At 30.7% G+C, this 27,605-nt stretch overlaps 4 protein-coding genes across 4 annotated transcripts; 2 read left to right on the top strand and 2 right to left on the bottom strand.

The window, feature by feature from the left end:
- Positions 1-21,742, bottom strand: LOC115885980 (polycomb protein suz12). The gene is made up of 8 exons (XM_030905014.1): positions 21,557-21,742; positions 21,448-21,494; positions 21,231-21,390; positions 21,021-21,140; positions 20,756-20,959; positions 19,942-20,701; positions 17,215-17,351; positions 1-906 (listed from the first exon to the last, which is right to left on the bottom strand). The coding sequence occupies exons 1-8, from the start codon at positions 21,654-21,656 to the stop codon at positions 368-370; spliced, it is 2,067 nt and encodes a 688-aa protein (XP_030760874.1). The 5' UTR covers positions 21,657-21,742; the 3' UTR covers positions 1-367.
- A 172-nt stretch (positions 21,743-21,914) lies between these two features.
- On the top strand, positions 21,915-22,944 carry LOC115885967 (ER membrane protein complex subunit 8/9 homolog). The gene is made up of 3 exons (XM_030905001.1): positions 21,915-22,192; positions 22,250-22,396; positions 22,456-22,944. Exons 1-3 carry the CDS (start codon positions 21,995-21,997, stop codon positions 22,717-22,719), a joined length of 609 nt encoding a protein of 202 aa, XP_030760861.1. The 5' UTR covers positions 21,915-21,994; the 3' UTR covers positions 22,720-22,944.
- An 18-nt stretch (positions 22,945-22,962) lies between these two features.
- On the bottom strand, positions 22,963-24,712 carry LOC115885966 (ubiquitin domain-containing protein UBFD1-like). Its single transcript, XM_030905000.1, has 6 exons — positions 24,579-24,712; positions 24,125-24,421; positions 23,919-24,070; positions 23,739-23,861; positions 23,496-23,684; positions 22,963-23,334 (listed from the first exon to the last, which is right to left on the bottom strand). The coding sequence occupies exons 1-6, from the start codon at positions 24,589-24,591 to the stop codon at positions 23,224-23,226; spliced, it is 885 nt and encodes a 294-aa protein (XP_030760860.1). The 5' UTR covers positions 24,592-24,712; the 3' UTR covers positions 22,963-23,223.
- Positions 24,713-25,152: 440 nt separating this feature from the next.
- On the top strand, positions 25,153-26,717 carry LOC115885989 (THO complex subunit 3). Its single transcript, XM_030905023.1, has 6 exons — positions 25,153-25,404; positions 25,462-25,651; positions 25,708-25,879; positions 25,935-26,096; positions 26,161-26,246; positions 26,310-26,717. The coding sequence occupies exons 1-6, from the start codon at positions 25,225-25,227 to the stop codon at positions 26,480-26,482; spliced, it is 963 nt and encodes a 320-aa protein (XP_030760883.1). The 5' UTR covers positions 25,153-25,224; the 3' UTR covers positions 26,483-26,717.
- Positions 26,718-27,605: the final 888 nt, after the last annotated feature.

The following is a 27,605-nucleotide window of genomic DNA, read 5'->3' as shown; positions in this document are numbered from 1 at the left end:
CATAGGTATAGACATTTTTTATGTATTATTTTATCAAGAAAAATGAAGCAGTATCTGCTAGTGGAAGGAATGGATATGTTACTAGTGATTTTATTAGCTTTTTAGGAACACTTAGTCACCATGTATAAACTCCGACTTACAATAACAATGTACTAACATAAACCTAAAACTCACTGATATTAAAAAGTTGATCCTGTTATTGTTATAGTCCATTGCCCTTAGTTTCCTAAGGTAATAAATAAATTATCCGTAATGACTCAAATTCGAAAGTCTCTATTTAGAGTCAACCTACTTCAGTTACTCACCTCGACGCTTCATGAGTCAACTTTTTTAACTAAACAATCCCACAGTTACACTCGCGCATCCACTAGCTGGGCTTCCCACCATCCAATGTCTTACTTAGGTTAAGATTAAGTCGTTTCTTGGTAGCCGCCAGGGCTTCCACACATAGACTTTTCCTGCGCGGTGGCAGGGCATCGGTAGCCAGCGCCTTGCGTCTTTGCAACCCTATACTCGCCGTCTTACGACCCTGCTGCGTCGTCTTGGACGATCCGCCATTGCCCAGAGCTTTATCCGCGTGCGGAGAAGAATTCTGATTGGTCTTGTTCAAGTTGAACGTTTCTAATTGGGCCTCGCGAGCGTTCTTCAGTACGTTTCTGATGGCGTGAGTCTCGCCGACCAGTTGTTGCAGTTTTTGGAGGGTGGTGTACAGGCACACGGCACTGATGAGGCCGAAATCAAAGAGGGAGGTGAGGTGTAGGACGAAGTTTCTGTAGAGGTTCTTCAAGAGGAGTTCTTCGCCTTTTTGCTGGACGAACATTTGGCACGCTAGAGGTATTTGGCAGTCGCCGACGAAACCGTGCTTCATTACGTGGAGGTTCCAGAGTTTCATTAGTTCTTTTTCGCCTGGAATAGGAAGAATATAACCGTTGATTGAAAGAATTGGGAAGATACGCAGCCTAATGGGCGAATTCGTGACAATTGTGTGGCTGATTTGATTTCCCCTTCGTCGCAACTACAGATTATATTGTTTCAGATTTTCCAGTAAGACGGAGAAACTAAATTAAACAAGGATTTATTCGGTCCCTTTAAATCACCGATTTAAAAGGACGGAATTCAAAACGCGTGCGAATGATCAATGGGTCCAACACAACAGCTGTGCGATCGTGTGACCGGATAAATAAAAATATTAAGACGGATAAATAAAAATAACGGATAAATAAAAATATAAGACAAATATCCTTTTTTCCGGAGTTCAAATCGATCTATAGCTGGCCTATGTAAATACTGAATTTTTGTTTTTTAATACGAGCCCTAACAACTATATGTTGGGACAAGGTCTTTTTTTGCAATAAAAATAGTAATTTGTTAAAACGACTCAATTTATTTTGTTTATTATTCTAAATTCAAACATTACAATATGATCTAGACAATTTTACTATATTTTTATAACTTTGCAAACAAATTACTTTTGATAATAGCTTATTTTGACAAAATCAAGCCAAATTTGCTGACAACTATATATTGGTACAGCACAACAAGAAATTTGTTTAATACGGAGTTACACCACCTTTCGCCTTAACAACTGCCTGAACTCTTAATGGCATTGTATTTACCAAAGATTGGCACATTTGAGGAGAAAAATTATCCCAAATTTCCTGCAGTTTTGTCCGCAAATCAAAAATTGTTCGTTGAGGGTGGTTTCTTAAATATTGTTTCATTTTATGCCACACAGTTTCTATAACATTTAGGTCCGGACTACTTGAAGGATGGGATAGAACTTTTATATTATTATTACCGAACCAATTTTTAGTTGATCTTGCTGAATGGCACGATGCTCCATCTTCTTGGAAAATATAGTCTTCGTTTGGAAATAATTCTTGAGCACTAAGTAAAAGTGAGGTCTCGACAATATGTTGATATTTTTGAGCGTTAACAGTGCCATCTATAAAATTTAATTTGCCCAAACCTCTTGCTGACATGCAACCCCAAACCATAATCCCCTTAGGAAATTTAACAACCCTCTTTAAGCAATCTTTATGAAAGGCTTCTGCTTTATTTCGTATTATTCGTTTTCGATGATCTCCAACGCAAACATCAAATTTAGACTCATCGCTAAATATGACCTTATTCCAATCATTTTGTGTCCACGATAATTTAGATTTTGCCCAATTGTAGCGATTTTTCTTTTGAATTTCTGTCAGTAGCGGTTTTCTTTGGCCTAAATAAGAATTTGTATCAATAATCTTCAGGTAATTGATTATCCACACAAAATAAAGTTTACCTTGTAAAACCCCAGACTGCATTTGTGGATATACTTTCGGCAACATTCTCTTGATATATTTAAACCAGTTACAGTATTCCATTTAACGGTTACTTCGCGAAGAGTACTTCTTCTCGCAGACTTGCAAATTTTTACTAAATTTCGTAAATCTCTCTGAGATACAACTTTTGGCCTTCCCGAACTATTACCTCTAACGTCTACGTTGACAGATTCGCCGTATTTTTTATTATATAAAAGACCGTGGTTTTGGAATACTTAAATCATCAGAAATTTTCGAATTGTTTTTCCCGTACTGTATTGACGATTGATAATTTCGCGTAGTTTTTGATTTGTATAGCTTTTCCACGGACCATTACTTTGGATTAAATTAACAAAATTGAAAATTAAAAAAATTAAAATTTCTTACAGTAAATCTCACTACTCAAAGTATCGACTCACTTACAAGCTGTCAATGCTGAAGTAAACTGTTTGCGACATTTGTGACGTTTATAGCAAAGCCGCCTATGATATTAATTATTTAAAAATACTTGTCCCAACATTTAGTTGTCAGCAAATTTGTCCTTTTATGAACAAAATCCGCTACTGTAAATATGGATTGATTTACAAATTCATAAAAATATTGTCAAGTTGTTTAGGATATATGGCTATGTTTATATTTAAAAAAATAAACATATATTTTTCAGTCATTTTGAAAAAACAGGGCAATAATTCCATAATATGACCTTGTCCCAACATATAGTTGTTAGGGCCCGTAGAAGGCGACCAAGCTAAACTGGTAGTTATAATGTAAACATGTTTTCTATATATTTTAATATTAATATTCTTTTAACAGTCAGTAAAACTCGACACTTTTTAGAAAAAAGGCATGTTTCGGCTTTATGACAAAAAAAAACTTTATTCACGTGTGAAAATATAAGTTTTGTGTGTTTTTGTTATCTTTCTGGACAGCAACTTTTTGCGTTTATTTTTTATCGTATATATTAGTGGATTAGTGTATGTAAATAACGTAATTAATTAATATAGATAGTTACGAAAAGACTGGTGGACTTTTTTTTACAAAAACTGTAAGAATACTTTCCCCAAATGTCGGGGCAGTGGAGTAAAATTTTTTGGAGTGTCAAAGGACGAAACACCGTAAGTACCTACTTAACTACTTTTTTATGCTTGGCAGATCTCGATTTTCTACAAATTTTCTGCCTGTTTACTATATAAGGCAAAAAATGTAAAGAAACATGAAAAAAGTTGAAAATGTGTTTTAATTTGTAGTTTGCTAAGTTGTATGATGACATAACTTCCATTTATTTTACTCCTGTATCAGAAATTATTACTACAGGCTAATTAATTTACATTTTTTATCTCCTGTATTTTTCTCATAAAACTTCCGATTTACATTAAAAAATAAAAATATAAATCATATTGCGGTCTGGTCGACTTTATGGAGAGTAGATTTTTAAGAAACAAAATTCTAATAAGTATATATACTCAGCTTTTTATAGTAAAACTTGTTATACTCAACTACTATTAAGACATAAAAAGATGAAATAAGAGCCACATCTGATATAATCTGTGTCGCAACTGCTGTACGGTGGAGACACCAGTGGATCTGAAAGCGACAGTGTTGCCATATTACAATGTGTAATATTTGTAATAGGTTTCACGAAAATATCTTTGGATGAAAAATCCGCGTTTAGGTATTGAAAATTTATTAATGTATAATATATAAATTTATTGATGATTGAAAAAAGTCGTTTAGTTGGCTTGGAAATGACGATTAAAAAATTATAATATTATGGTAAATATCAATAATATTTTACATATGAAATAACAGCGATCTTCATTTCCAAGCCAACTCTGACGCCGTTCTTTGTGTAATCATATAATATTATATTAAATTGTTTAATGATAGAAAATCCATATGATTATTAACGTACTGTACCCAAAATCCGTAAATCTACGGATTAATCAGTATTTTTGGCAACACTGTCTCCGACAACCACAGAGTGCGATTGAAAGCAGAACTTACAGAAACTACAGAACAGTATTCTTTATCCGCTGCGCTGTAAACGACTATTAGCGCGTAACGGCGCAGAGCTAAACTAAATCTCGGAATTTTCGGACAGGCTGACGGTAACGCCAGCTACATCTCGGACACGTTTTGTGCCACGAAATCACCCATAAAGTTGCGCATCTTCTTATTTCTTCAATCAACGTTATAACACTAATATAGGAAAATTACGTTTGTCAAATTCTTCAACAACCAGACGATAACTACTATCACCTTTTCTCTAGCATTCAAGTAAATATTTTTGTTTCCTCCTTTGACATTAACATTTTATATTACTTATTAACATTTTAAAACTGTAAAAAAACGTGACGTTAATCCTAAAATTACTAATAATCACCTTTTAAAGAATGAAAAAGATATCATTAATACCACAGAGACTCTGATTTTCAGGAATTTCTAAAATTCAGCCATACCTTCATATTTTTTATTTTTCAATATTCCGTGGACATAGAACTAGTACGTTCTGGAATCACAATAAGTTCATTTGACACAATTTACCTCTATACAAAAGTGCTTCATTTGTCCACTAGAGAGCACCAAACTTTAAAAAAGAAACACATTTCTTTAAATATTTAAAGAACCGTTATTCCGATTTGGATGAGATTGTAGGTGTCTATATTTCGCTAAGTGTTTTAACATTTGATATTCACAAAAATCAAGAAAAAGTACGGGAAGGGTGAAAACTACCCCTATCCCTACGTAAATTCTAGTAAAAATATCTGAAAAAATTGGTCAAGTGCGAGTCGGACTCGCGCACAAAGGATTCCGTACCATTCATTATCTATACAACATTAGACACTATAATAAAGTTTATAATAATTATAATATTATAAACTTTTTTCCGATATAGCTGAAATTTTGAATGCGCGTATAAGTAATTTAAAAAAAAGATCTTTATCGTAAGTTTAGTACTAAGATTAGGTTATTAGGAGCAGATATTTGGTTTCTTAAATCATGGAAAGCCAATTCAGTTTATCCTAGTTTTATTAAAGTTGATATTCCGAAAAGTAACGTTAGTGATAAGGTAGACAAAATTGCAAAACAAAAATGGCTTGATTTAGAAATCAAATTTCTGTATAGTAAACGAAGTAGGCTTGAAATTGAAGCCTATGGACTTTACAAAAAACTTACTTATAAGCCAAATAATGTAGAGTATGAATGTTGGTGTCTATTTCAGAGAAATATGTTTGTGGTTATCAATTAAAAATTTGTTAAGAAAATGTCCATTTTGAATAGTAAGTTTAAAAAATTAAAAAGCTCTAAAAACAAACATACCACACGCAGATATATTCCTAATGAATCACATCATAGTGTTGAACATAAAATGGCAAGTTTAAATTTCTTAGTTCATAGATTACTTAGTTCCCACTTTCCAACGAAAGATATGAAATAGAAAGAGATTACATTAGGAATGTAGCTGAGTGTAATGGATATTCTCCTTCACTAGTTGATAAATTAATTAGAAAACGTAGGTATAAGTTAATGATTTCTGAAAATTCGACTTTTCAAGTGGAGAAAGATACGTCTAAATATTTTTCGATACCGTTTGATAGAGAGATAAACCGTGGTCTAAAAGAAATTTTTAAGAATGTCAATTATAAACTTGTGTATAGTGCTAATAATAAATTACAACAATTATTAGGTAATCAGAGGATAAAACACCTCAATGGAAAGGTCGGGTATTTATGAAATTTCTTGTAAAGATTGTAATCAGAAATATGTTGGGCAAACTAGAAGATCAATATTAACTAGATTTAAAGAACATTTAGCTCAGATAAGATATGGTAGACCGGATAAATCTTGCGTTGCCGAACATACTGTTGATAAAGAACATTGTATAGATCTTAATAATTTAAAATTAATTAAACAAGTCTCAAATTACAGGCAATTAGATGCATATGAAAGCATCAGAATTAATAAATGTAAAGATAGTATGAACAGAGACAATGGTCCAATTCCTTCAAGTTCTTTGTTCCTACTACTCTAGTGGCGGAAATCTAACTGTTACGCTCAGTTGGCTCTGACTCGGTTGGCTAGTTTTTGCCACGCCCACTCGGTGCCCACTGGGCGAGTTTATTTTTTTAAAAAATTGAGTTTATAATCATCTGCTGATGATGCTAGCATGGTTAGCGAAACGCGCGTCCAGTGTAAAAGTAAAAGTGTTTTGGTGTATTATGGTGATTTAGTGTTTTTATTTTGCTGTTTAACACCAAAGATTCCAACCCTCAACTGTAAATATTATGTACTTAATACACCATTTAAATCTTTATTACACGAAATAAATCTTTCTTAGCGTAAAACATGATCAGAGTCAAGTTTGCTTTAACTTTGTACCATATGAAAAAAAAACGGCGTCCAGTTGGCTGGGAAATGACGATCGACGACATTTCCCACATAAATTTACATATAAAATGACAGCGATCTTCATTTCATAGCCATCGCTGACGCAGTTTATTTTCGATCAAGAATTATAAAAACTGAAAATATCATTGTTTTAACTCACAAAGCCCGTTAAACCATAAAACTTTCTAGTACATATATTGTTTTATTAGGAGGAAAATGACACTTTTCGTGGCCAGACTGTACGTTTGACATACAGCCGAAGCACAAAAGTCATTTTTACGCCGAATAGAGCATGCTATTTTTTTCATACGCAACAAATAATTTTTTAAACAATTTCAAACGTTCCAAATAATATAAAAATATTTAAAACTCATACCGTATAAGTAATTATCATGATACAAAGAAAACAAGGTATGATATTGCGCAAGTTGGTCACCACGTCACAGGTGATAAACGGCACTATTGGTCGGCAAGCTACACGCGTCAATTTCGCGCCAAACAGATGACACATAATAAATGTGTATAATGTGTCATAACTTTTAAAATGTCAAGCTCGATGATTTTACATAACTTTAGGGGTTATTTAATTCTTCCCTATTTTAGGTATTTTTTTATTAGTGGCAATTGAACAATATGGATATTTTGTTGTATGGCATATGACGTCACAGGCGATATGCGCAAACTGAACGAAATTGGAGACGCTATCGACCATACCTTGTTTTCAAGTTTTCTTTGTACCATGAGTAATTGTATATCGAGAAACTATGGTTACGGCTCGTTGAATTTGAGACTTATGTCATTTTAATAATATATTTTCATACTTTTATGCTTAGGCGTAAAAGTGTTTTACTTTTATGCCTAGGCGTTAAAATGACTTTTTTATATTGTCAATCACGTCGCAAAAATTAATACTTTTGTGACGTTTGAAAAAAAAATAATATTTTGAAACTAACTGGTATATTTTTCTGCCACAACAAAGTTATTATACAGTGATAAATGAAAGCAATCTTTATGAAGGCTTCTGCTTTATTTCTTATTATTCGTTTTCGATGATCTCCAAAACAAACATCAATTTTAGACTCATCGCTAAATGTGACCTTATTCCAATCATTTTGTGTCCACGATAATTTAGATTTTGCCCAATTGTAGTTTCTCTTTTGAATTTCTACTGTCAATTGCTTGGTTTCTTTGGCCTAAATAAAATTTGTATCAATAATCTTCAGGTAATTGATTATCCACAGAAAATAAAGTTTACCTTGAAAAACCCCAGACCGCATTAATTGTGGATATATTTTCGGCAACATTCTCTTGATATATTTAAACCAGTTACAGTATTCCATTTAACGGTTACTTCGCGAAGAGTACTTCTTCTCGCAGACTTGCAAATTTTTACTAAATTTCGTAAATCTCTCTGAGATACAACTTTTGGCCTTCCCGAACTATTACCTCTAACGTCTACGTTGACAGATTCGCCGTATTTTTTTATTATATAAAAGACCGTGGTTTTTGGAATACTTAAATCATCAGAAATTTTTCGAATTGTTTTTCCCGTACTGTATTGACGATTGATAATTTCGCGTAGTTTTTGATTTGTATAGCTTTTCCACGGACCATTACTTTGGATTAAATTAACAAAATTGAAAATTAAAAAAATTAAAATTTCTTACAGTAAATCTCACTACTCAAAGTATCGACTCACTTACAAGCTGTCAATGCTGAAGTAAACTGTTTGCGACATTTGTGACGTTTATAGCAAAGCCGCCTATGATATTAATTATTTAAAAATACTTGTCCCAACATTTAGTTGTCAGCAAATTTGTCCTTTTATGAACAAAATCCGCTACTGTAAATATGGATTGATTTACAAATTCATAAAAATGTTGTCAAGTTGTTTAGGATATATGGCTATGTTTATATTTAAAAAAATAAACATATATTTTTCAGTCATTTTGAAAAAACAGGGCAATAATTCTATAATATGACCTTGTCCCAACATATAGTTGTTAGGGCCCGTAGAAGGCGACCAAGCTAAACTGGTAGTTATAATGTAAACATGTTTTCTATATATTTTAATATTAATATTCTTTTAACAGTCAGTAAAACTCGACACTTTTTAGAAAAAAGGCATGTTTCGGCTTTATGACAAAAAAAAACTTTATTCACGTGTGAAAATATAAGTTTTGTGTGTTTTGTTATCTTTCTGGACAGCAACTTTTTGCGTTTATTTTTTATCGTATATATTAGTGGATTAGTGTATGTAAATAACGTAATTAATTAATATAGATAGTTACGAAAAGACTGGTGGACTTTTTTTTACAAAAACTGTAAGAATACTTTCCCCAAATGTCGGGGCAGTGGAGTAAAATTTTTTGGAGTGTCAAAGGACGAAACACCGTAAGTACCTACTTAACTACTTTTTTATGCTTGGCAGATCTCGATTTTCTACAAATTTTCTGCCTGTTTACTATATAAGGCAAAAAATGTAAAGAAACATGAAAAAAGTTGAAAATGTGTTTTAATTTGTAGTTTGCTAAGTTGTATGATGACATAACTTCCATTTATTTTACTCCTGTATCAGAAATTATTACTACAGGCTAATTAATTTACATTTTTTACCTCCTGTATTTTTCTCATAAAACTTCCGATTTACATTAAAAAATAAAAATGTAAATCATATTGCGGTCTGGTCGACTTTATGGAGAGTAGATTTTTAAGAAACAAAATTCTAATAAGTATATATACTCAGCTTTTTATAGTAAAACTTGTTATACTCAACTACTATTAAGACATAAAAAGATGAAATAAGAGCCACATCTGATATAATCTGTGTCGCAACTGCTGTACGGTGGAGACACCAGTGGATCTGAAAGCGACAGTGTTGCCATATTACAATGTGTAATATTTGTAATAGGTTTCACGAAAATATCTTTGGATGAAAAATCCGCGTTTAGGTATTGAAAATTTATTAATGTTATAATATATAAATTTATTGATGATTGAAAAAAGTCGTTTAGTTGGCTTGGAAATGACGATTAAAAAATTATAATATTATGGTAAATATCAATAATATTTTACATATGAAATAACAGCGATCTTCATTTCCAAGCCAACTCTGACGCCGTTCTTTGTGTAATCATATAATATTATATTAAATTGTTTAATGATAGAAAATCCATATGATTATAACGTACTGTACCCAAAATCCGTAAATTTACGGATTAATCAGTATTTTTGGCAACACTGTCTCCGACAACCACAGAGTGCGATTGAAAGCAGAACTTACAGAAACTACAGAACAGTATTCTTTATCCGCTGCGCTGTAAACGACTATTAGCGCGCAGCGGCGCAGAGCCAAACTAAATCTCGGAATTCTCGGACAGGCTGGCGGTAACGCCAGCTACATCTCGGACAGGTTTTGTGCCACGAAATCACCCATAAAGTTGCGCATCTTCTTATTTCTTCAATCAACGTTATAACACTAATATAGGAAAATTACGTTTGTCAAATTCTTCAACAACCCGACGATAACTACTATCACCTTTTCTCTAGCATTCAAGTAAATATTTTTGTTTGCTTTTTTAACACATTAACATTTTATATTACTTAGGTATTAACATTTTAAAACTGTAAAAAAAAGTGACGTTAATCCTAAAATTATTAATAATAACCTTTGAAAGAATGAAAAAGATATCATTAATACCACAGAGACTCTGATTTTCAGGCATTTCTAAAATTCAGCCATACCTTCATATTTTATATTTTTCAATATTCCGTGGACATAGAACTAGTACGTATTTTTGGAATCACAATAAGTTCATTTGACACAATTTACTTCTATACAAAAGTGCTTCGTTTGTCCGCTAGAGAGCACCAAACTTTAAAAAAGAAACACATTTTTTTAAATATTTAAAGAACCGTTATTCCGATTTGAATGAGATTTTGTGTCTCTATGTTTTGCTAATTGTGTTAACATTTGATATTCACAAAAACCAAGAAAAACTACAGGAAGGGTGAAAACTACCCCACCCCTACATAAATTTTAGTATAAATATTTTCCAACTCAACCGACAACCGATTTTCTTTTCGTAAAATGTTTTTCTAGTATTTACTACATTTTTATTTATTGTAAAAAAACGCCAAATCGCATAGTCTTTGAAAAAAAAAAATTTGGAGTATTTATTTTTCCAAAGCAGACCTACAAAATATACAGGGACTTCTAATATTCCGTGGACATAGAACAACTATATATCCTTTGAATCAAAATGAATTAATTGCACATAATTTACCTTTATACAAAAGTGCTTCGTTTGTCCGTTAGAAGGCATTTACATATATTATATATACTATATCTCCGAAACTAAAGTTTCAAAAAAAGTCATACTATACTAGAAATTCATTTACCCGATAGTAGTTATAAAAAGCATTTTTGGTAAACTCTGTCTCAAATAGTTTCTGAAAAAAAAAAATTTTTTTAAAAGGTCCGATTAAATTTATATCTCCGAAACTAAAGTTTCAAAAAAAGTCATACTTTACTAGAAATTCATTTACCCGATAGTAGTTATAAAAAGCATTTTTGGTAAACTCTGTCTCAAATAGTTTCTGAAAAAAAAAATTTTTTTTAAAAGGTCCGATTAAATTTATATCTCCGAAACTAAAGTTTCAAAAAAAGTCATACTATATTAGAAATTCATTTACCCAGTAGTAGTTATAAAAAGCATTTTTGGTAAACTCTGTCTCAAATAGTTTCTGAAAAAAAAAATTTTTTTTAAAGGTCCGATTAAATTTATATCTCCGAAACTAAAGTTTCAAAAAAAGTCATACTATACTAGAAATTCATTTACCCAGTAGTAGTTATAAAAAGCATTTTTGGTAAACTCTGTCTCAAATAGTTTCTGAAAAAAAAAAATTTTTTTTAAAGGTCCGATTAAATTTATATCTCCGAAACTAAAGTTTCAAAAAAAGTCATACTATACTAGAAATTCATTTACCCAGTAGTAGTTATAAAAAGCATTTTTGGTAAACTCTGTCTCAAATAGTTTCTGAAAAAAAAAGAATTTTTAAAGGTCCGATTAAATTTATATCTCGAAACTAAAGTTTCAAAAAAAAGTCATACTATATTAGAAATTCATTTACCCAGTAGTAGCTATAAAAAGTATTTTTGGTAAACTCTTTGTCTCAAATAGTTTCTGAAAAAAAAAATTTTTTAAAGGTCCGATTAAATTTATATCTCCGAAACTAAAGTTTCAAAAAGTCATACTATACTAGAAATTCATTTACCCAGTAGTAGTTATAAAAGCATTTTGGTAAACTCCTCTGTCTCAAATAGTTTCTGAAAAAAAAAATTTTATTAAAGGTCCGATTAAATTTATATCTCCTGAAACTAAAGTTTCAAAAAAGTCATACTACACTAGAAATTCATTTGCCCAGTAGTAGCTATAAAAAAGTATTTTTGGTAAACTCTGTTTCAAATAGTTTCTGAAAAAAAATTAATTTTTTTAAAAAGGTCCGATTAAATTTATATCTCGAAACTAAAGTTTCAAAAAAGTCATACTATACTAGATATTCATTTTGCACAGTAGTAGTTATAAAAACCATTTTTGGTAAACTCTGTCTCAAATAGTTTCTGAAAAAATAATTTTTTAAAAGGTCCGATTAAATTTATATCTCCGAAACTAAAGTTTCAAAAAAAGTCATACTATACTAGAAATTCATTTGCCCAGTAGTAGCTATAAAAACTATTTTTGGTAAACTCTGTCTCAAATAGTTTCTGAAAAAAATTAATTTTTTAAAAGGTCCGATTAAATTTATATCTCGAAACTAAAGTTTCAAAAAAAGTCATACTATACTAGAAATTCATTTGCCCAGTAGTAGCTATAAAAAGTATTTTGGTAAACTCTGTTTCAAATAGTTTCTGAAAAAAAATTAATTTTTTAAAAGGTCCGATTAAATTTATATCTCTCGAAACTAAAGTTTCAAAAAAGTCATACTATACTAGAAATTCATTTGCCCAGTAGTAGCTATAAAAAAGTATTTTGGTAAACTCTGTTTCAATAGTTTCTGAAAAAAAATAATTTTTAAAAGGTCCGATTAAATTTATATCTCGAAACTAAAGTTTCAAAAAAGTCATACTATACTAGAAATTCATTTGCCCAGTAGTAGTTATAAAAAAGTATTTTTGGTAAACTCTGTCTCAAATAGTTTCTGAAAAAAATTTTTTTAAAAGGTCCGATTAAATTTATATCTCGAAACTAAAGTTTCAAAAAAGTCATACTATACTAGAAATTCATTTACACAGTAGTAGTTATAAAAACTATTTTTGGTAAACTCTGTCTCAAATAGTTTCTGAAAAAAAATTAATTTTTTTAAAAGGTCCGATTAAATTTATATCTCCGAAACTAAAGTTTCAAAAAAAGTCATACTATACTAGAAATTCATTTGCCGAGTAGTAGCTATAAAAAGTATTTTTGGTAAACTCTGTTTCAAATAGTTTCTGAAAAAAAATTAATTTTTTTAAAAGGTCCGATTAAATTTATATCTCCGAAACTAAAGTTTCAAAAAAAGTCATACTATACTAGAAATTCATTTGCCCAGTAGTAGCTATAAAAAGTATTTTTGGTAAACTCTGTTTCAAATAGTTTCTGAAAAAAAAAATAATTTTTTTAAAAGGTCCGATTAAATTTATATCTCCGAAACTAAAGTTTCAAAAAAAGTCATACTACACTAGAAATTCATTTACACAGTAGTAGTTATAAAAACTATTTTTGGTAAACTCTGTCTCAAATAGTTTCTGAAAAAAATTAATTTTTTTTAAAAGGTCCGATTAAATTTATATCTCCGAAACTAAAGTTTCAAAAAAAAAGTCATACTATACTAGAAATTCATTTTGCCAGTAGTAGCTATAAAAAGTATTTTTGGTAAACTCTGTTTCAAATAGTTTCTGAAAAAAATTAATTTTTTAAAAGGTCCGATTAAATTTATATCTCGAAACTAAAGTTTCAAAAAAGTCATACTATACTAGAAATTCATTTGCCGAGTAGTAGCTATAAAAGTATTTTTTTGGTAAACTCTGTTTCAAATAGTTTCTGAAAAAAATAATTTTTTAAAAGGTCCGATTAAATTTATATCTCCGAAACTAAAGTTTCAAAAAAAAGTCATACTATACTAGAAATTCATTTGCCCAGTAGTAGCTATAAAAAAGTATTTTTGTAAACTCTGTCTCAAATAGTTTCTGAAAAAAATATTTTTTAAAAGGTCCGATTAAATTTATATCTCCTGAAACTAAAGTTTCAAAAAAGTCATACTATACTAGAAATTCATTTGCCCAGTAGTAGCTATAAAAAGTATTTTTGGTAAACTCTGTTTCAAATAGTTTCTGAAAAAAAATTAATTTTTTAAAAGGTCCGATTAAATTTATATCTCCGAAACTAAAGTTTCAAAAAAGTCATACTACACTAGAAATTCATTTACACAGTAGTAGTTATAAAAAACTATTTTGGTAAACTCTGTCTCAAATAGTTTCTGAAAAAAATTAATTTTTTTAAAAGGTCCGATTAAATTTATATCTCGAAACTAAAGTTTCAAAAAAAGTCATACTATACTAGAAATTCATTTGCCCAGTAGTAGCTATAAAAAGTATTTTTTGGTAAACTCTGTTTCAAATAGTTTCTGAAAAAAATTAATTTTTTTAAAAGGTCCGATTAAATTTATATCTCCGAAACTAAAGTTTCAAAAAAGTCATACTATACTAGAAATTCATTTGCCGAGTAGTAGCTATAAAAGTATTTTTGGTAAACTCTGTTTCAAATAGTTTCTGAAAAAAATTAATTTTTTTTAAAAGGTCCGATTAAATTTATATCTCGAAACTAAAGTTTCAAAAAAGTCATACTATACTAGAAATTCATTTGCCCAGTAGTAGCTATAAAAAAGTATTTTGGTAAACCCTGTTTCAAATAGTTTCTGAAAAAAAAAATAATTTTTTTAAAAGGTCCGATTAAATTTATATCTCCGAAACTAAAGTTTCAAAAAAAGTCATACTATACTAGAAATTCATTTGCCCAGTAGTAGCTATAAAAAGTATTTTTGGTAAACTCTGTTTCAAATAGTTTCTGAAAAAAAATTAATTTTTTTAAAAGGTCCGATTAAATTTATATCTCCGAAACTAAAGTTTCAAAAAAAGTCATACTATACTAGAAATTCATTTACACAGTAGTAGTTATAAAAACAATTTTTGGTAAACTCTGTCTCAAATAGTTTCTGAAAAAAAATTAATTTTTTTAAAAGGTCCGATTAAATTTATATCTCCGAAACTAAAGTTTCAAAAAAAGTCATACTATACTAGAAATTCATTTGCCCAGTAGTAGCTATAAAAAGTATTTTTGGTAAACTCTGTTTCAAATAGTTTCTGAAAAAAAAATAATTTTTTAAAAGGTCCGATTAGATTTATATCTCCGAAACTAAAGTTTCAAAAAAAGTCATACTATACTAGAAATTCATTTACACAGTAGTAGTTATAAAAACAATTTTTGGTAAACTCTGTCTCAAATAGTTTCTGAAAAAAAATTAATTTTTTTAAAAGGTCGGATTAAATTTATATCTCCGAAACTAAAGTTTCAAAAAAAGTCATACTATACTAGAAATTCATTTACACAGTAGTAGTTATAAAAACAATTTTTGGTAAACTCTGTCTCAAATAGTTTCTGAAAAAAATTAATTTTTAAAAGGTCCTGATTAAATTTATATCTCGAAACTAAAGTTTCAAAAAAAGTCATACTATACTAGAAATTCATTTACACAGTAGTAGTTATAAAAACAATTTTTGGTAAACTCTGTCTCAAATAGTTTCTGAAAAAAAATTAATTTTTTTAAAAGGTCCGATTAAATTTATATCTCCGAAACTAAAGTTTCAAAAAAAGTCATACTATACTAGAAATTCATTTACACAGTAGTAGTTATAAAAACAATTTTTGGTAAACTCTGTTTCTGGGGGCTAGTTTCTGAAAAAAAATTAATTTTTTTAAAAGGTCCGATTAAATTTATATCTCCGAAACTAAAGTTTCAAAAAAAGTCATACTATACTAGGAAATTCATTTACACAGTAGTAGTTATAAAAACAATTTTTGGTAAACTCTGTCTCAAATAGTTTCTGAAAAAAATTAATTTTTAAAAAGGTCCGATTAATTTATATCTCGAAACTAAAAAGTTTCAAAAAAAGTCATACTATACTAGAAATTCATTTACACAGTAGTAGTTATAAAAACAATTTTTGGTAAACTCTGTCTCAAATAGTTTCTGAAAAAAAATTAATTTTTTTAAAAGGTCCGATTAAATTTATATCTCCGAAACTAAAGTTTCAAAAAAAGTCATACTATACTAGAAATTCATTTGCCCAGTAGTAGCTATAAAAAGTATTTTTGGTAAACTCCGTTTCAAATAGTTTCTGAAAAAAAATTAATTTTTTTAAAAGGTCCGATTAAATTAATATCTCCGAAACTAAAGTTTCAAAAAAAGTCATCTATACTAGAAATTCATTTACCCAGTAGTAGCTATAAAAAGTATTTTTGGTAAACTCTGTTTCAAATAGTTTCTATTCTATACTTCTAATATTATTCTATACTTCTAATATTTACATATTATGATTGATTAAAGCACTTAGCAAAACATAGACACCCAAAATCTCATTCAATGCGGAATAACGGTTCTTAAAATATCTGAAAAAATTGGTCAAGTGCGAGTCGGACTCGCGCACCGGACTCGCGCACGAAGGGTTCCGTACCATTCATTATCTATACAACATTAGACACTATATTATTATAAACTTTTTTCCGATTTAGCTGAAATTTTGAATGCGCGTATAAGTAATTTAAAAAAAAATGAAGAAACATTACTAAAAATTCTATTAATCAATAATAAATATGTAAAAAGTAAAAATAAATATGTAGATATGTAAAAATTAAAAAAAACGATTAAAAAAAGTCGCCTTGACTAGGATTCGAACCTGCCTTACTACGGCTCCAAAGTCTATAGCAGCGTAAAGTCCTAACGCCTTAACCACGCGGCCACCGAGGACTTGAAAGATTCTATGTAAAATTCTTACTTACTTAAAAGATAATGTTTAGTGAAAGTACTTTTTTATTTATTAACGTTTATTAATTCTGTTTTTAATATTTGTTCTTATAGCGGCAACATAGATACATTATCTGTAAAAATTTCAACTGTCTAGCTATAACGGTTCATAAGATAGACCTTTGTGACAGACGGACGGACGGACAGCGAAGTCTTAGTAATAGTCTTAGTTCCCGTTTTTACCCTTTGATTATGGAACCCTAAAAAATGTGTTTTATTTTTTAAAGTTTGATTCCCTCTAACCGACAAACGAATCACTTTTGTATAGAGGTAAAATGTGTCCAAAAAATACCTAGTAGTTCTATGTCCACAGAATATCGGGACACCCTGCATGATGTACTGCATATACATTAAATACACGCCTGAAATAAATTACCATTAAAATAAATCAGTCTCTTACCTTCGTTTACATCGGTAAACTCGTCAATCATCATCATGGTTTTATTCTGTATCCACTCTGGATCGTTCTCGCCCTCGGAATCGGCGTCCATTTCTTTCGGATACATTGGAAGACAAGTGGTGGTATGGTGATATAGTCTGAATTAAAAAATTTTTGCCTGTCTTTATTTATATAAAGAAATAACCAATTTTGCATTCTATAAGATAAAACCTGACAAGTGCGAGTCGGTCTCGCCCACCAAGAGATTCCATCCATACATATTTGTTGACAGAAGCGTCCACAAAAAAAACTTGAAGCCTTTGAGACATGGCCATACAGACGAAAAGCTATTTGTTATCAAATAATACTCATTGCTAATTTTTAACTAATTTCCATGTTCCATTAATATATTCTTAGTTCAAGGAATTGTTCCTTGAGTCTTTAAAGAAGATTATAATATGTTAAGCATTTAATTTTTCGTTTAAATGAAAGAGCTTTTTATGTAGTTTTAATAAAAGCAGATATTTTGATTATTAGAACTCTTGTTTTAAGTTGAACGACTGATTTATAATATTGGCCTTGTATACAGGGTGGTTCGAACTGTGAAACTTCGGCAGCATATTCTGCAGATAATAATAAGTAAAAAAGTTCGTATAAAGGTATGTCCTAAAATGCTTACCTTTGTGCTTACTTTCGGAGATACAGGATGTAGAAGTTTCATTTTTATTTCGATTTTTTCCAAATAATTTCTGAAGTAACGTCAATATTGAATGAAAATTGGTGTCGTGAGCGTTTTTTGACATGAGAAATTTGATTTTAATGTCAATATGACTCCTACTTGTAGAGGGCGCCACCTACATATGTTTTAACTGTTTTGAAGAGTAGTAACTTTTCGTCTGTACCTGTATAAAACTACTGAGTAAAAAAATATACATTCACAACGTTTTTTACGTAAAAAAGGTCGGTAAAAATCGCTACGAGTAATGGTTCTCGAGATATTTGGAATCGAAATTATCAATACCTGTCATTGACATAAATTAAACATGTTGACTAAATAGTTATTAGACTGAAATCATAAATTTGAAATGTTTTTGTTGTAAAAAGTTCAAGGAAGACTGTTTTATCATAATTTTTTCGCAAAAAATGTATAATTAATTTGAAAAAATAAAAATTTTCTAGATTTATTATTTCATGGTGGGTTCATACAGCCAAATAAAATAAAATAAGAAATAAGGAATTCTTATTTGTGTGCGTTCATACAGTCAAATAAAATAAAATAAGAAATATATATTTGCTCATGCGCAGTACGATGAGGCTGGATAAAAGTTAACTTTTACGATTGTTTATAGTAATTTTACTATTTATAGTATATTTATTTATTCGTTGCCTACTATATTATAAATTTTACTTATGTGAAATTATAAAATAAATTAAATCCAAACTGAAAATATTTGTAGGTTAGAATTGAGCTTGCGCAAAGCCGTTTTCACATGAAATAAAACAAGAAGTTAAAAGATAAAGACTTCTTATTTTATTTGTTATTTTATTTGGCTGTATGAACGCATGTACGGTATCCCATATAACCAACTTTCTTATTTTATTTTATTTTATTCTTATTTTATTTTATTTGGTTGTATGAACCCACCATCAGTCAAATAACTATCTACCCAACGTGTTTATTTTTGTGTTAAAAATTACATGTATTGACTATTTCCATTCTAAATATCTTGAGAACGGTTCCTCGTAGCGATTTTTACAAAGAGACATTTTTTATGTAAAAAGTCATGTGTCATATATATTTTTGAAAATGTATATTTTTTCACTTAGTAGTTTTATACAGGTACGGACGAAAAGTTATTACTCTTCAAAACAGTTAATACACATGTAAGTGGCGCCCCCTACAAATAAGAGTCATGCTGACATCAAAATCAAATTTCTCATGTCAAAAAACTCCCAGACAGCAATTTTTATCGAAATATTGACGCTACTTCAAAAGTTATTTGGAAAAAATAACGCATGACGATTGGTGGCAACATCTCCGCAGATACCTTCTTAAAATCGGTAACAGAAAGAAGAGAAAACTTTGAAGCCATCTCAAAACTGGCCCAAAATATACTAGAGGCAAAATACAGCGAAGAGCAGGGGTAACGACAAAAAAGGAACAGTACGGCGTCTACTTGAGGAGATGCGTCCAGCGGGTCCAGGTAGACGTGGCGGGAGCGAGGGGGTGACGTTTAGTGGGTAGTGTCCTCCAGGCAGCTTAAGGAGAGGTTGAGTCCCACACTCCGTACGTAAAGGTATTTTACACCTCCAAAAAAAAAATGGAAAAAATAGAAATAAATCTGAAATTTCTACACCCTGTATCTCTGAAACTAAGCATTTTAGGACATACATTAATACGAAGTTTGTTTACTTGTTTTTATCTGCAGAATACGCTACTGAAGTTTCCGGAATACAGTTCGGACCACCCTGTATATAAAGAGTTTTAGCGCTGTAGAAACTTAATATTACTGTTACGATTCCCTTAAATATACATAAGTTTAATAAACATCTTGTATTAGTTTGAATTTTGGAAATCAAATCATGGCAACCACTTTTAAATGCTGTAAAAACAAGGATCCATCCAATTACTTTTGTTGATTTGTACAAATGTATTTCACAAGAGTTGTTTAAACAGAGGTTTAAAAAAGTTTGAAGTCGTTAACGAAAACTTAAATCAATTTTCCAATATTAAAAAAGTAAACTTACCTATTATGACCAGTGATAAAAGGCCTCTGCCCATCATACTCGCAATCGTCCAACTCCAAAAACTCAGAGAGACTTGGTTTGGGCCTCTTGGGATGGCATACCAAAATATGAGTGACGGAAGCCCTCCTTACAGGCCCGTTTCTCGAAAACGCGCACACCGACGGCTGCGTAATGAGATCGTGCGGCGACCCTGTATACGACCCATCGTACATTTCGTTGATGGCGACATCTATGCGCGCCCCCACACTAATAGGAACGTAGGTAAACGTAAATCTGGAATGGCACAGTTTCAGGTGCTTAAGCAAGGTGTAGAGTTCGTTACAGTTAATCGAACACCAGGGACAGTGGAGATCTTCACAGGCTTCTGTTTGTTGACGAGAATTATTGTTGTATACAAACTGGTAAACAATTTGTAGCTTGGCAATGTCAGTGTCTCCGTTAGCTAAGGCGGAATTATTTTCCTTATTGTCTGATAGAGGATAGGGCTTCGGTCTGTCAACGACTTTAGCACAGGCTACACTAGACCAATTTAGTTTGAATTTCAGTATTGCCCCTTTTAAAAATGCATCAATATTTCCACAAGTTTCGACCAGGTCGTTAATATTTTCCCAACTAGAATGCTTTTTGGGTGAATTTCTAGAAATGGCTGATACATCATGAACTACCACATCATAATCACCATCAGACAGATAACACCTATTGTGCTTATCATATATGGTAAGCTCTGCACCATAAATTTTTGTATTACTACTATCTAAAACTAACATATTATGTTTAATGAGACATCAAAATGATAAAAAAAGACTCATTTTACCATTGCTCGACTTCCTCTTTTTAACAGCAGGTTCCTCCAATTCAGTATTTTCTGTATCAATAGTGACTTTAACACGGAATAGCAAAATGTAGCTTTTTATTATAGGTCCTGTACCATTACTAAATGATTCGGTAGGTATACTAATAGTTGGTGCCGTCAAGGGTAACTGACTGTCTAATGGGTTTATAGGTACATCTGCTGTACCTATTTTTATACCAAAATTTTACATCAATAAATCATACAATACAGATTAAAAAAACAGTACCTAATGTTATCTGCATGCTTGGTGCCGAACTGTCTTTTCTCTTTTTGTGTGTAATTTTTAATAATACAGTTTCAACTTGAGCAAAGTCTGTACCAAAACTCAATGAACTGATATTAAACCCTAAAATTAAGAATAGAAAATAAAAAAAGTATAGAAAACATACAATGTTATAAGTATTTCTATTGTATATAAATTATAATAAATTTTTACCTAAGAATGTAAGATTTATATATCCTGGCTGTATAATATTGGTCTCTTTCTTTTCACTAATTTTTTGTAGCAATGTATCAATTTTAAATTTAGCTCTTCCTTTGTTATTCCTAGACATACGATCTCTCATGTAAGTTAGGGTACGATTTAAAAAGATGGGCTAGAAATTTTTAATTCTGAGTAAACATCATCTAATAACTAAGAAAAATGAACTTACCGAACACATATTTCGCGTTCTTAGGTACCTATATATTTGTGTGGGTTCTGAAAAATGGAAAAAAACACTGCAATATAACCAACACGTACACAATTCCGTCGACACTTACTTTCGAAAGCCTGTAAAAAGAGTTCATGATCCGCTTGTATGTGATCAATTCGAGGATTTTTTGATACGTCCGGTTCTTTCTCTCGTTTTTTAGGAGGCATTTTTATTAAAGAAAATTATTTTCTAGCGCCAAAACACAACAAAACCGTTTTGCCTCGCTCCACCTTTTGTTGGCGTGCCGTTTATAAAATTTTGACATATGACAAATGACAAATTCCGTTTGACAGATTAATTGGCAACAAAATATATTGGCAACAAATTCAGAGATATATAGAAAGGATTCTAGATGCCACTTCCATTCTCTGCAACAAATCAAAATCTATGGTGTGAAACTTGTTACTCCTGTCTCCTGTCACCATACCTGTCACTGTCACTTTGACAAATTTAACCTCAAATCTCGAAATAAGGAAATAATTTAAATTCATTAAAATTTTTCAACATGACTGAAGTAAAAATTAATGCTAGGGCCTTTTGCAAAATGATTTTGCACGCTGCTAAATATCCACACTGTGCAATCAATGGTGTTCTGCTGGCTAAAAGTGGAGCTTCTAATAAAGAAATCGAATTTCTTGACGCGGTGCCACTTTTTCACATTTGTCTTAATTTAACACCTATGGCTGAAATTGCCCTAATGCAGGTAATTGATTCGATTTAAAATTATGGTTCAAGATATTAATGTTTTTAACACTTCCAGATTGATGAACTTGCCTCAAGCAGAGGTCTAGTTATTGCTGGATATTATGCTGCAAATGAGAACTTAAGAGACAACAGTTTTGAGAAAGCCAGCAATAAAATCGCTGACAAAATTGCCTCGAATTTTACTCCTAGCTATATCGTTGTGGTAAACATTATTTTAAATAGTAATTAATAAACATCAATCTAATAAGTAATATTTTTTAGATTAATAATTCAAAACTCTCAAGTGAAAATTCAAAATCAGTTTTAAAGGTGGCTCAGATCACAGAGGGCAATTTCAAACAAATAGAAGAACCGTACATTCACACTAATCCTACTGAAGGGACTGTTAGGGCAACCAGAGATTTATTGCAAAATAAAGCTTATAATGACTTAGTTGATTTTGATAACCATTTAGATAATATACAATTAGACTGGATGAACATTCAACTTAATAAAGATATTGAGGGATACTTACAAGAGAAATAAAATTGGATTCTTTTTGTTGCTGACACTAAGTGAAAGTAAATAAGTGTAATATTTATAAGAAATTTTAAGGATTAATGTTTTTTTTGTATAATTGTGGTACAAAAGTCATTTATATAGATCTTAGTATTAAGGTAGTTTACTAGGTTATTATATATATTTTTTTTTCTGTATAGAAGTGTCAAACTATTAATTTTTACCCGACAGTTTGACTCTTATAATATAGGAAATTAAAACAAATTTATTGTAATTTTTCACTGTAATACTTGTCAAATGGTTGAAAAAACATGTACAAATTTAAGTGAAAGTATTAATACAATATCATACTATTCTTAGTACAGTTTCCTTTAGAAAAGAAAAGAATAAGACACGAAAATGCATATGGCTCTGGCCGATCAAACATTCTTTTCTTTGTCACACAATATAAATAAGTATATTTCGAGACTTTTAAAAATAACCCTGAAAAACCAGAGAAATGAAAAAATACATCGGCAATCCATTAACAGTTTAGAAAAACTGCCACTTTCCTAGGATAGCATCTTTGACAGCTTCGACGTACTGAGCTGGCACCCAATATATCCAATACCTGGAGGCTTCTGTCGGTCCTAATTGTAATCCCTATAAAAGATCCTTGGTTTTAACTTGATTCTATACAGGGTGCAAAAAAAAATGAAAAAAAATTGATTTTTTTTAATCTTAATCAGATTTTTTATTCTTTGCATTCTGATTATTTTTTCAACTTTGCACCCTGATTTTATATAAATTGTGATTAACCTAACCATTAAATGATATTCTTCGTGTCCCTCTATTGGCTCTGAAACAACACCTTTTATAGAACCCATTGGTAGTTTTTCTGTACGTTCCTTTGTACTAAGCCATAATTGATCATTTTCTAATTTAAATGTCAATCTAACCTTTCCTCCATGTTTATTTAACATTCCTGATAAAGGAACAGGTGGTAGACCCTCCTATCAATTAAAAAAAACATAAATATTTTACCAAGATTGATTGTTGAAACATACCTTTAAATTTTTAATACCAGGCATAGCATCTTCAGGTATTCCTTTATCTAAAACCTTCCTATGAATTTTTTGTTTACAAAGTGGTTCTTTTGCCGTAGCAGCTTTTTCCATTTCTGCAACATCCTACAAGTAATTTAATGGATATAATATAAAGTTTAAACAAGCATCATTAAAATATACTTGTTTAGATACTGATGACACAGCTAAAACATCATTTAATGTGGATCCTACTAACATAATTTTTGACCCTTTGGTTATTCCTGAACTTGAAATAGTTTGATTATCCTGCAGTAAACCCTTGTACATTAATTTCTGCATAGAGGCTGGCACTCCTATAAACTAAATGTAAATCATAGTTTCAAAAAGAATATCTAAAGATAGAATACCTAATAAACCCTGTAATTGTTTTTTAAATTCGGGTATTGCTAAATCTGTTGATACATTGACATCATATTTCTTTTTGTTATAAATTACTTTCACTTCTAATGTTTCTTGTGGTGCACCATTTGCCTGTCCAACTGAAGCTTCTTCTGCACTTTCTGATATTTTACAAGCTGTAGACTGTGATGTATCTCCAAGAGAATTGTCTGTTGGCTTATCACTTTCTATATCACTTTTTACTTCTTTGGTGCAAGTCTCACTACCTTTTGTTTCCACATTTTCAACATTATCACTCTCACTTCCTGCAATTAAATCAGTTTAGGTTGAACATTTCTAAATATAAAGTTGTATTTTTTTGTTGTGATACTTAGATCTCATCATGATTTGGCATATTTTAGTTATTTTTCTCAATAATATATAAATAAGTTAAATAAATTGTAACAACACTTAGAATCCTACCTATGCACTCCATTTCTGATTAAAAATAATTTATCTATTTCTAATTTTTCTTCTCCAAATTTTACTTTTCTAAAGTTTTTGGCTAAATTTATTATTTGACAGTTCATAAAAATTAAAATAAATCAAAAGCTGTCATAACATAAGTCAAAAGTGACAAGACGTTTTTCTCGTATCTAGTGTTGGGCGATCTATATCGATATTATAAAAATATCGATGTTTCTCTAGGGATATTTGTGTTTAACACGGTTTAACACATATCAATAACCTCTAAGAAATTTTGTACTGAATCAGACTGAATTTTGTTACTGAAAACAACACCAGACCAGAACCTACCCTAAGGTTTTGGTTGCAAACGTAAAGCAAGGCACAATGATTTTTTCACGACATCGATCTTATTGTGTCGGTGTCCCATCACTAATTACCATAGATAAGAAGAAAATTAATACCAACAGGGGGTAGTACCCTATTAACAGACCGGATAGTCGTAGTAGCTGAAGCCTTTAAATTAATTAAAAAAAGAAGAAAATTATTCGTATCTAACTTCCAGTTGAATCATATGTACCTATCTTCATTTGTATACAACTTGAAAAAATATAGGTTAACTTTTTAAATGTTTAGAACTAAAGTTGGAACTTGATTTTTTAAAATGTATTCTGAGAAAATCGAAGAATTTCAGAAGTATTTTAAAACCCACAACAAATCCAAAGAATATTTTACGCATAGTTCGAAGGTTCATTCTGTAGGCTGGAGCTGCGACGGTAAAAGATTGGCTTCGGGCTCTTTTGATAAATGCGTTTGCATTTACACTCTATATAACGATAGACTGGTAAATCTGATGTTTATGTTGTTAGTGCAGATGTATTTTGATCTATTCGTCTTGTAGAACAAAGAAATTACCTTTAAAGGACACGGTGGGTCGGTGGATCAACTTTGTTGGCATCAAACAAACCCCGATCTTTTAAGTACTGCTAGTGGTGATAAATCTGTTCGGATTTGGGATACTAGAGTACAGAAATGTGTAGCAACAATTAATACTAAAGGGGAAAACATTAATATAACTTGGTCACCTAATGGTTTGTTATTTATTATTGATATCTTTATATAAATAATAATTATGTATCTTTTTCAGGAAATGCAATTGCTGTTGGTAATAAAGAAGATTTGGTAACGTTCATAGATGCCAGAACACATAAAATTGAAGCCGAGGAACAATTTCACTTTGAAGTAAATGAAATTAGTTGGAATAATACAAGTGACTTATTTTTTCTTACGAATGGTCAAGGATGTGTGCACATATTGAGGTAAACTATTCAATAAATAAAAAGTTACCTGTATTTAAACTGTATTAACTTTCAGCTATCCAGAGTTAAAAAGACAGCACATTCTCAAAGCTCATCCAGGTACATGTATATGTATAGAGTTTGATCCCACGGGAAAGTATTTTGCAACTGGTAGTGCAGATGCGTTAGTTTCACTTTGGGATATAAATGAACTAGCATGTCAGAGGGTTTTTACGAGGTATTGCTTTAAGTTATATTGTAGTTCATTTATGTATTTTATGTTATTTATTTTTTAATTTTAGAATGGATTGGCCTGTGAGAACAATATCTTTCAGCTATGATGGACAACTGTTGGCGTCAGCTTCAGAAGATCTTCTGATTGACATAGGTAAATTATCTTAATCCTGTATATTTTGTATTTTTATGTAGTTTTTGGTTGTTGTTGTTGCAGGCTTTGTCGAAACAGGTGACAAAATAGCTGATATAAGTGTTGAAGCAGCCACCTTTACAGTTGCATGGCATCCATCTCAGTATCTTTTAGCTTATGCTTGTGATGATAAGGACAATTATGATAGAAAAAGGGACGCGGGAAGTTTAAAAGTGTGGGGCTTTCCTTCAGATTGATTTTATTTTTGTTATATGTACTGGGTGGCTCATTTTAACTGAACAAACATTAACAAGTGAAAAAAATGCAAAAAGATGAAGAAGTAATTTGAACTCCAAATTTTGGAGCAAATTAATGTTCTGTATATTCACATTAATCCAGGAATTTGTCCAGTTAAATAAGATCCTCTCTACTTATGTGGCACTATTTTTTACTATCATAAGATTAATAAATGTCTTGTTTTATATTTCATAACTGATGAATTTTATTTGATACTATAAAGGTGCGTTCACATCGGCTGCGCCGCTCCGCGCCGCGCAAATAATTTTTTTACATATACTTTTGTGCGCGCTAAAAAAATACACTTCAAAAGTACATGTTAAAAAAATGTTTTGCGCGGCGCAGCCGCTGTGAACGCACCTTACCGTAAACACTAAATCCGCAACATGACTCGGTGTTCCTAAACAGCTGTGTGTCAGATTTCTGGTTTGAGATTTTTACTATGATCTTTTTTAGGGTTCCGTACCCAAAAGGTAAAAACGGGAACCCTATTACTAAGACTTCGCTGTCCGTCCATCCGTCTGTCACAAAGATCTATCTTATGAACCGTTATAGCTAGACAGTTGAAATTTTTACATATAATGTATCTATGTTGCCGCTATAAGAACAAATACTAAAAACAGAATTAAATAAATGTTTATAAATAAAAATAGTGCTTTCACTAAACATTATCTTTTAAGTAAGAATTTTACATAGAATCTTTCAAGTCCTCGGTGGCCGCGTGGTTTAAAGCAGAGAAGAACAAACGTAAGAACATAGAAGAAGTACGTTTGTTCTTCTCTGTTTTAAAGCGTTAGGACTTTAGGCTGCTATGACGTTGGAGCCGTAGTAAGGCAGGTTCGAATCCTAGTCAAGGCGACTTTGTTTTAATCGTTTTTTTTTTAATTTTTAGATATTTATTCTTTATTTTATTTTTTCTTTTTACATATTTATTATTGATTAATAATTAATACAATTTTTAGTATTTCTTCATTTTTTTATTTACTTATACGCGCATTCCAAATTTCAGCTAAATCGGAAAAAAACTTTATAATAATATAGTGTCTAATGTATAGATAATGAATGGTACGAAACCCTTCGTGC

The sequence above is a fragment of the Sitophilus oryzae genome, unplaced genomic scaffold (assembly GCF_002938485.1).
Source record: "Sitophilus oryzae breed Bouriz unplaced genomic scaffold, Soryzae_2.0 scaffold_465_pilon_pilon, whole genome shotgun sequence".
NCBI classification, from domain to species: domain Eukaryota; kingdom Metazoa; phylum Arthropoda; class Insecta; order Coleoptera; family Curculionidae; genus Sitophilus; species Sitophilus oryzae.
The sequence above is the reverse complement of the archived record's forward strand: the minus strand, read 5'-3'. Positions and strand labels throughout refer to the sequence as shown.

Excerpts from the sequence above, each read along its gene's own strand:
- LOC115885966 (XM_030905000.1), bottom strand. Across the intron at positions 23,685-23,738 it reads CTGGTATTAAAAATTTAAAG|GAGGGTCTACCACCTGTTCC; the intron begins GTATGTTTCAAC and ends TTTAATTGATAG. Across the intron at positions 23,335-23,495 it reads ACGAAGAATATCATTTAATG|GGATTACAATTAGGACCGAC; the intron begins GTTAGGTTAATC and ends GATCTTTTATAG.
- LOC115885989 (XM_030905023.1), top strand. The coding sequence starts at position 25,225 with ATGTATTCTGAGAAAATCGAAGAATTTCAGAAGTATTTTAAAACCCAC. Across the intron at positions 25,652-25,707 it reads TATAACTTGGTCACCTAATG|GAAATGCAATTGCTGTTGGT; the intron begins GTTTGTTATTTA and ends TATCTTTTTCAG. Across the intron at positions 26,097-26,160 it reads TGTCAGAGGGTTTTTACGAG|AATGGATTGGCCTGTGAGAA; the intron begins GTATTGCTTTAA and ends TTTTAATTTTAG.
- LOC115885980 (XM_030905014.1), bottom strand. The coding sequence starts at position 21,656 with ATGCCTCCTAAAAAACGAGAGAAAGAACCGGACGTATCAAAAAATCCT. Across the intron at positions 21,391-21,447 it reads GAACGCGAAATATGTGTTCG|CCCATCTTTTTAAATCGTAC; the intron begins GTAAGTTCATTT and ends AAAAATTTCTAG. Across the intron at positions 20,702-20,755 it reads AAAGAGGAAGTCGAGCAATG|TTTTAGATAGTAGTAATACA; the intron begins GTAAAATGAGTC and ends ATAATATGTTAG.
- LOC115885967 (XM_030905001.1), top strand. The coding sequence starts at position 21,995 with ATGACTGAAGTAAAAATTAATGCTAGGGCCTTTTGCAAAATGATTTTG. Across the intron at positions 22,193-22,249 it reads CTGAAATTGCCCTAATGCAG|ATTGATGAACTTGCCTCAAG; the intron begins GTAATTGATTCG and ends TAACACTTCCAG. Across the intron at positions 22,397-22,455 it reads CTCCTAGCTATATCGTTGTG|ATTAATAATTCAAAACTCTC; the intron begins GTAAACATTATT and ends AATATTTTTTAG.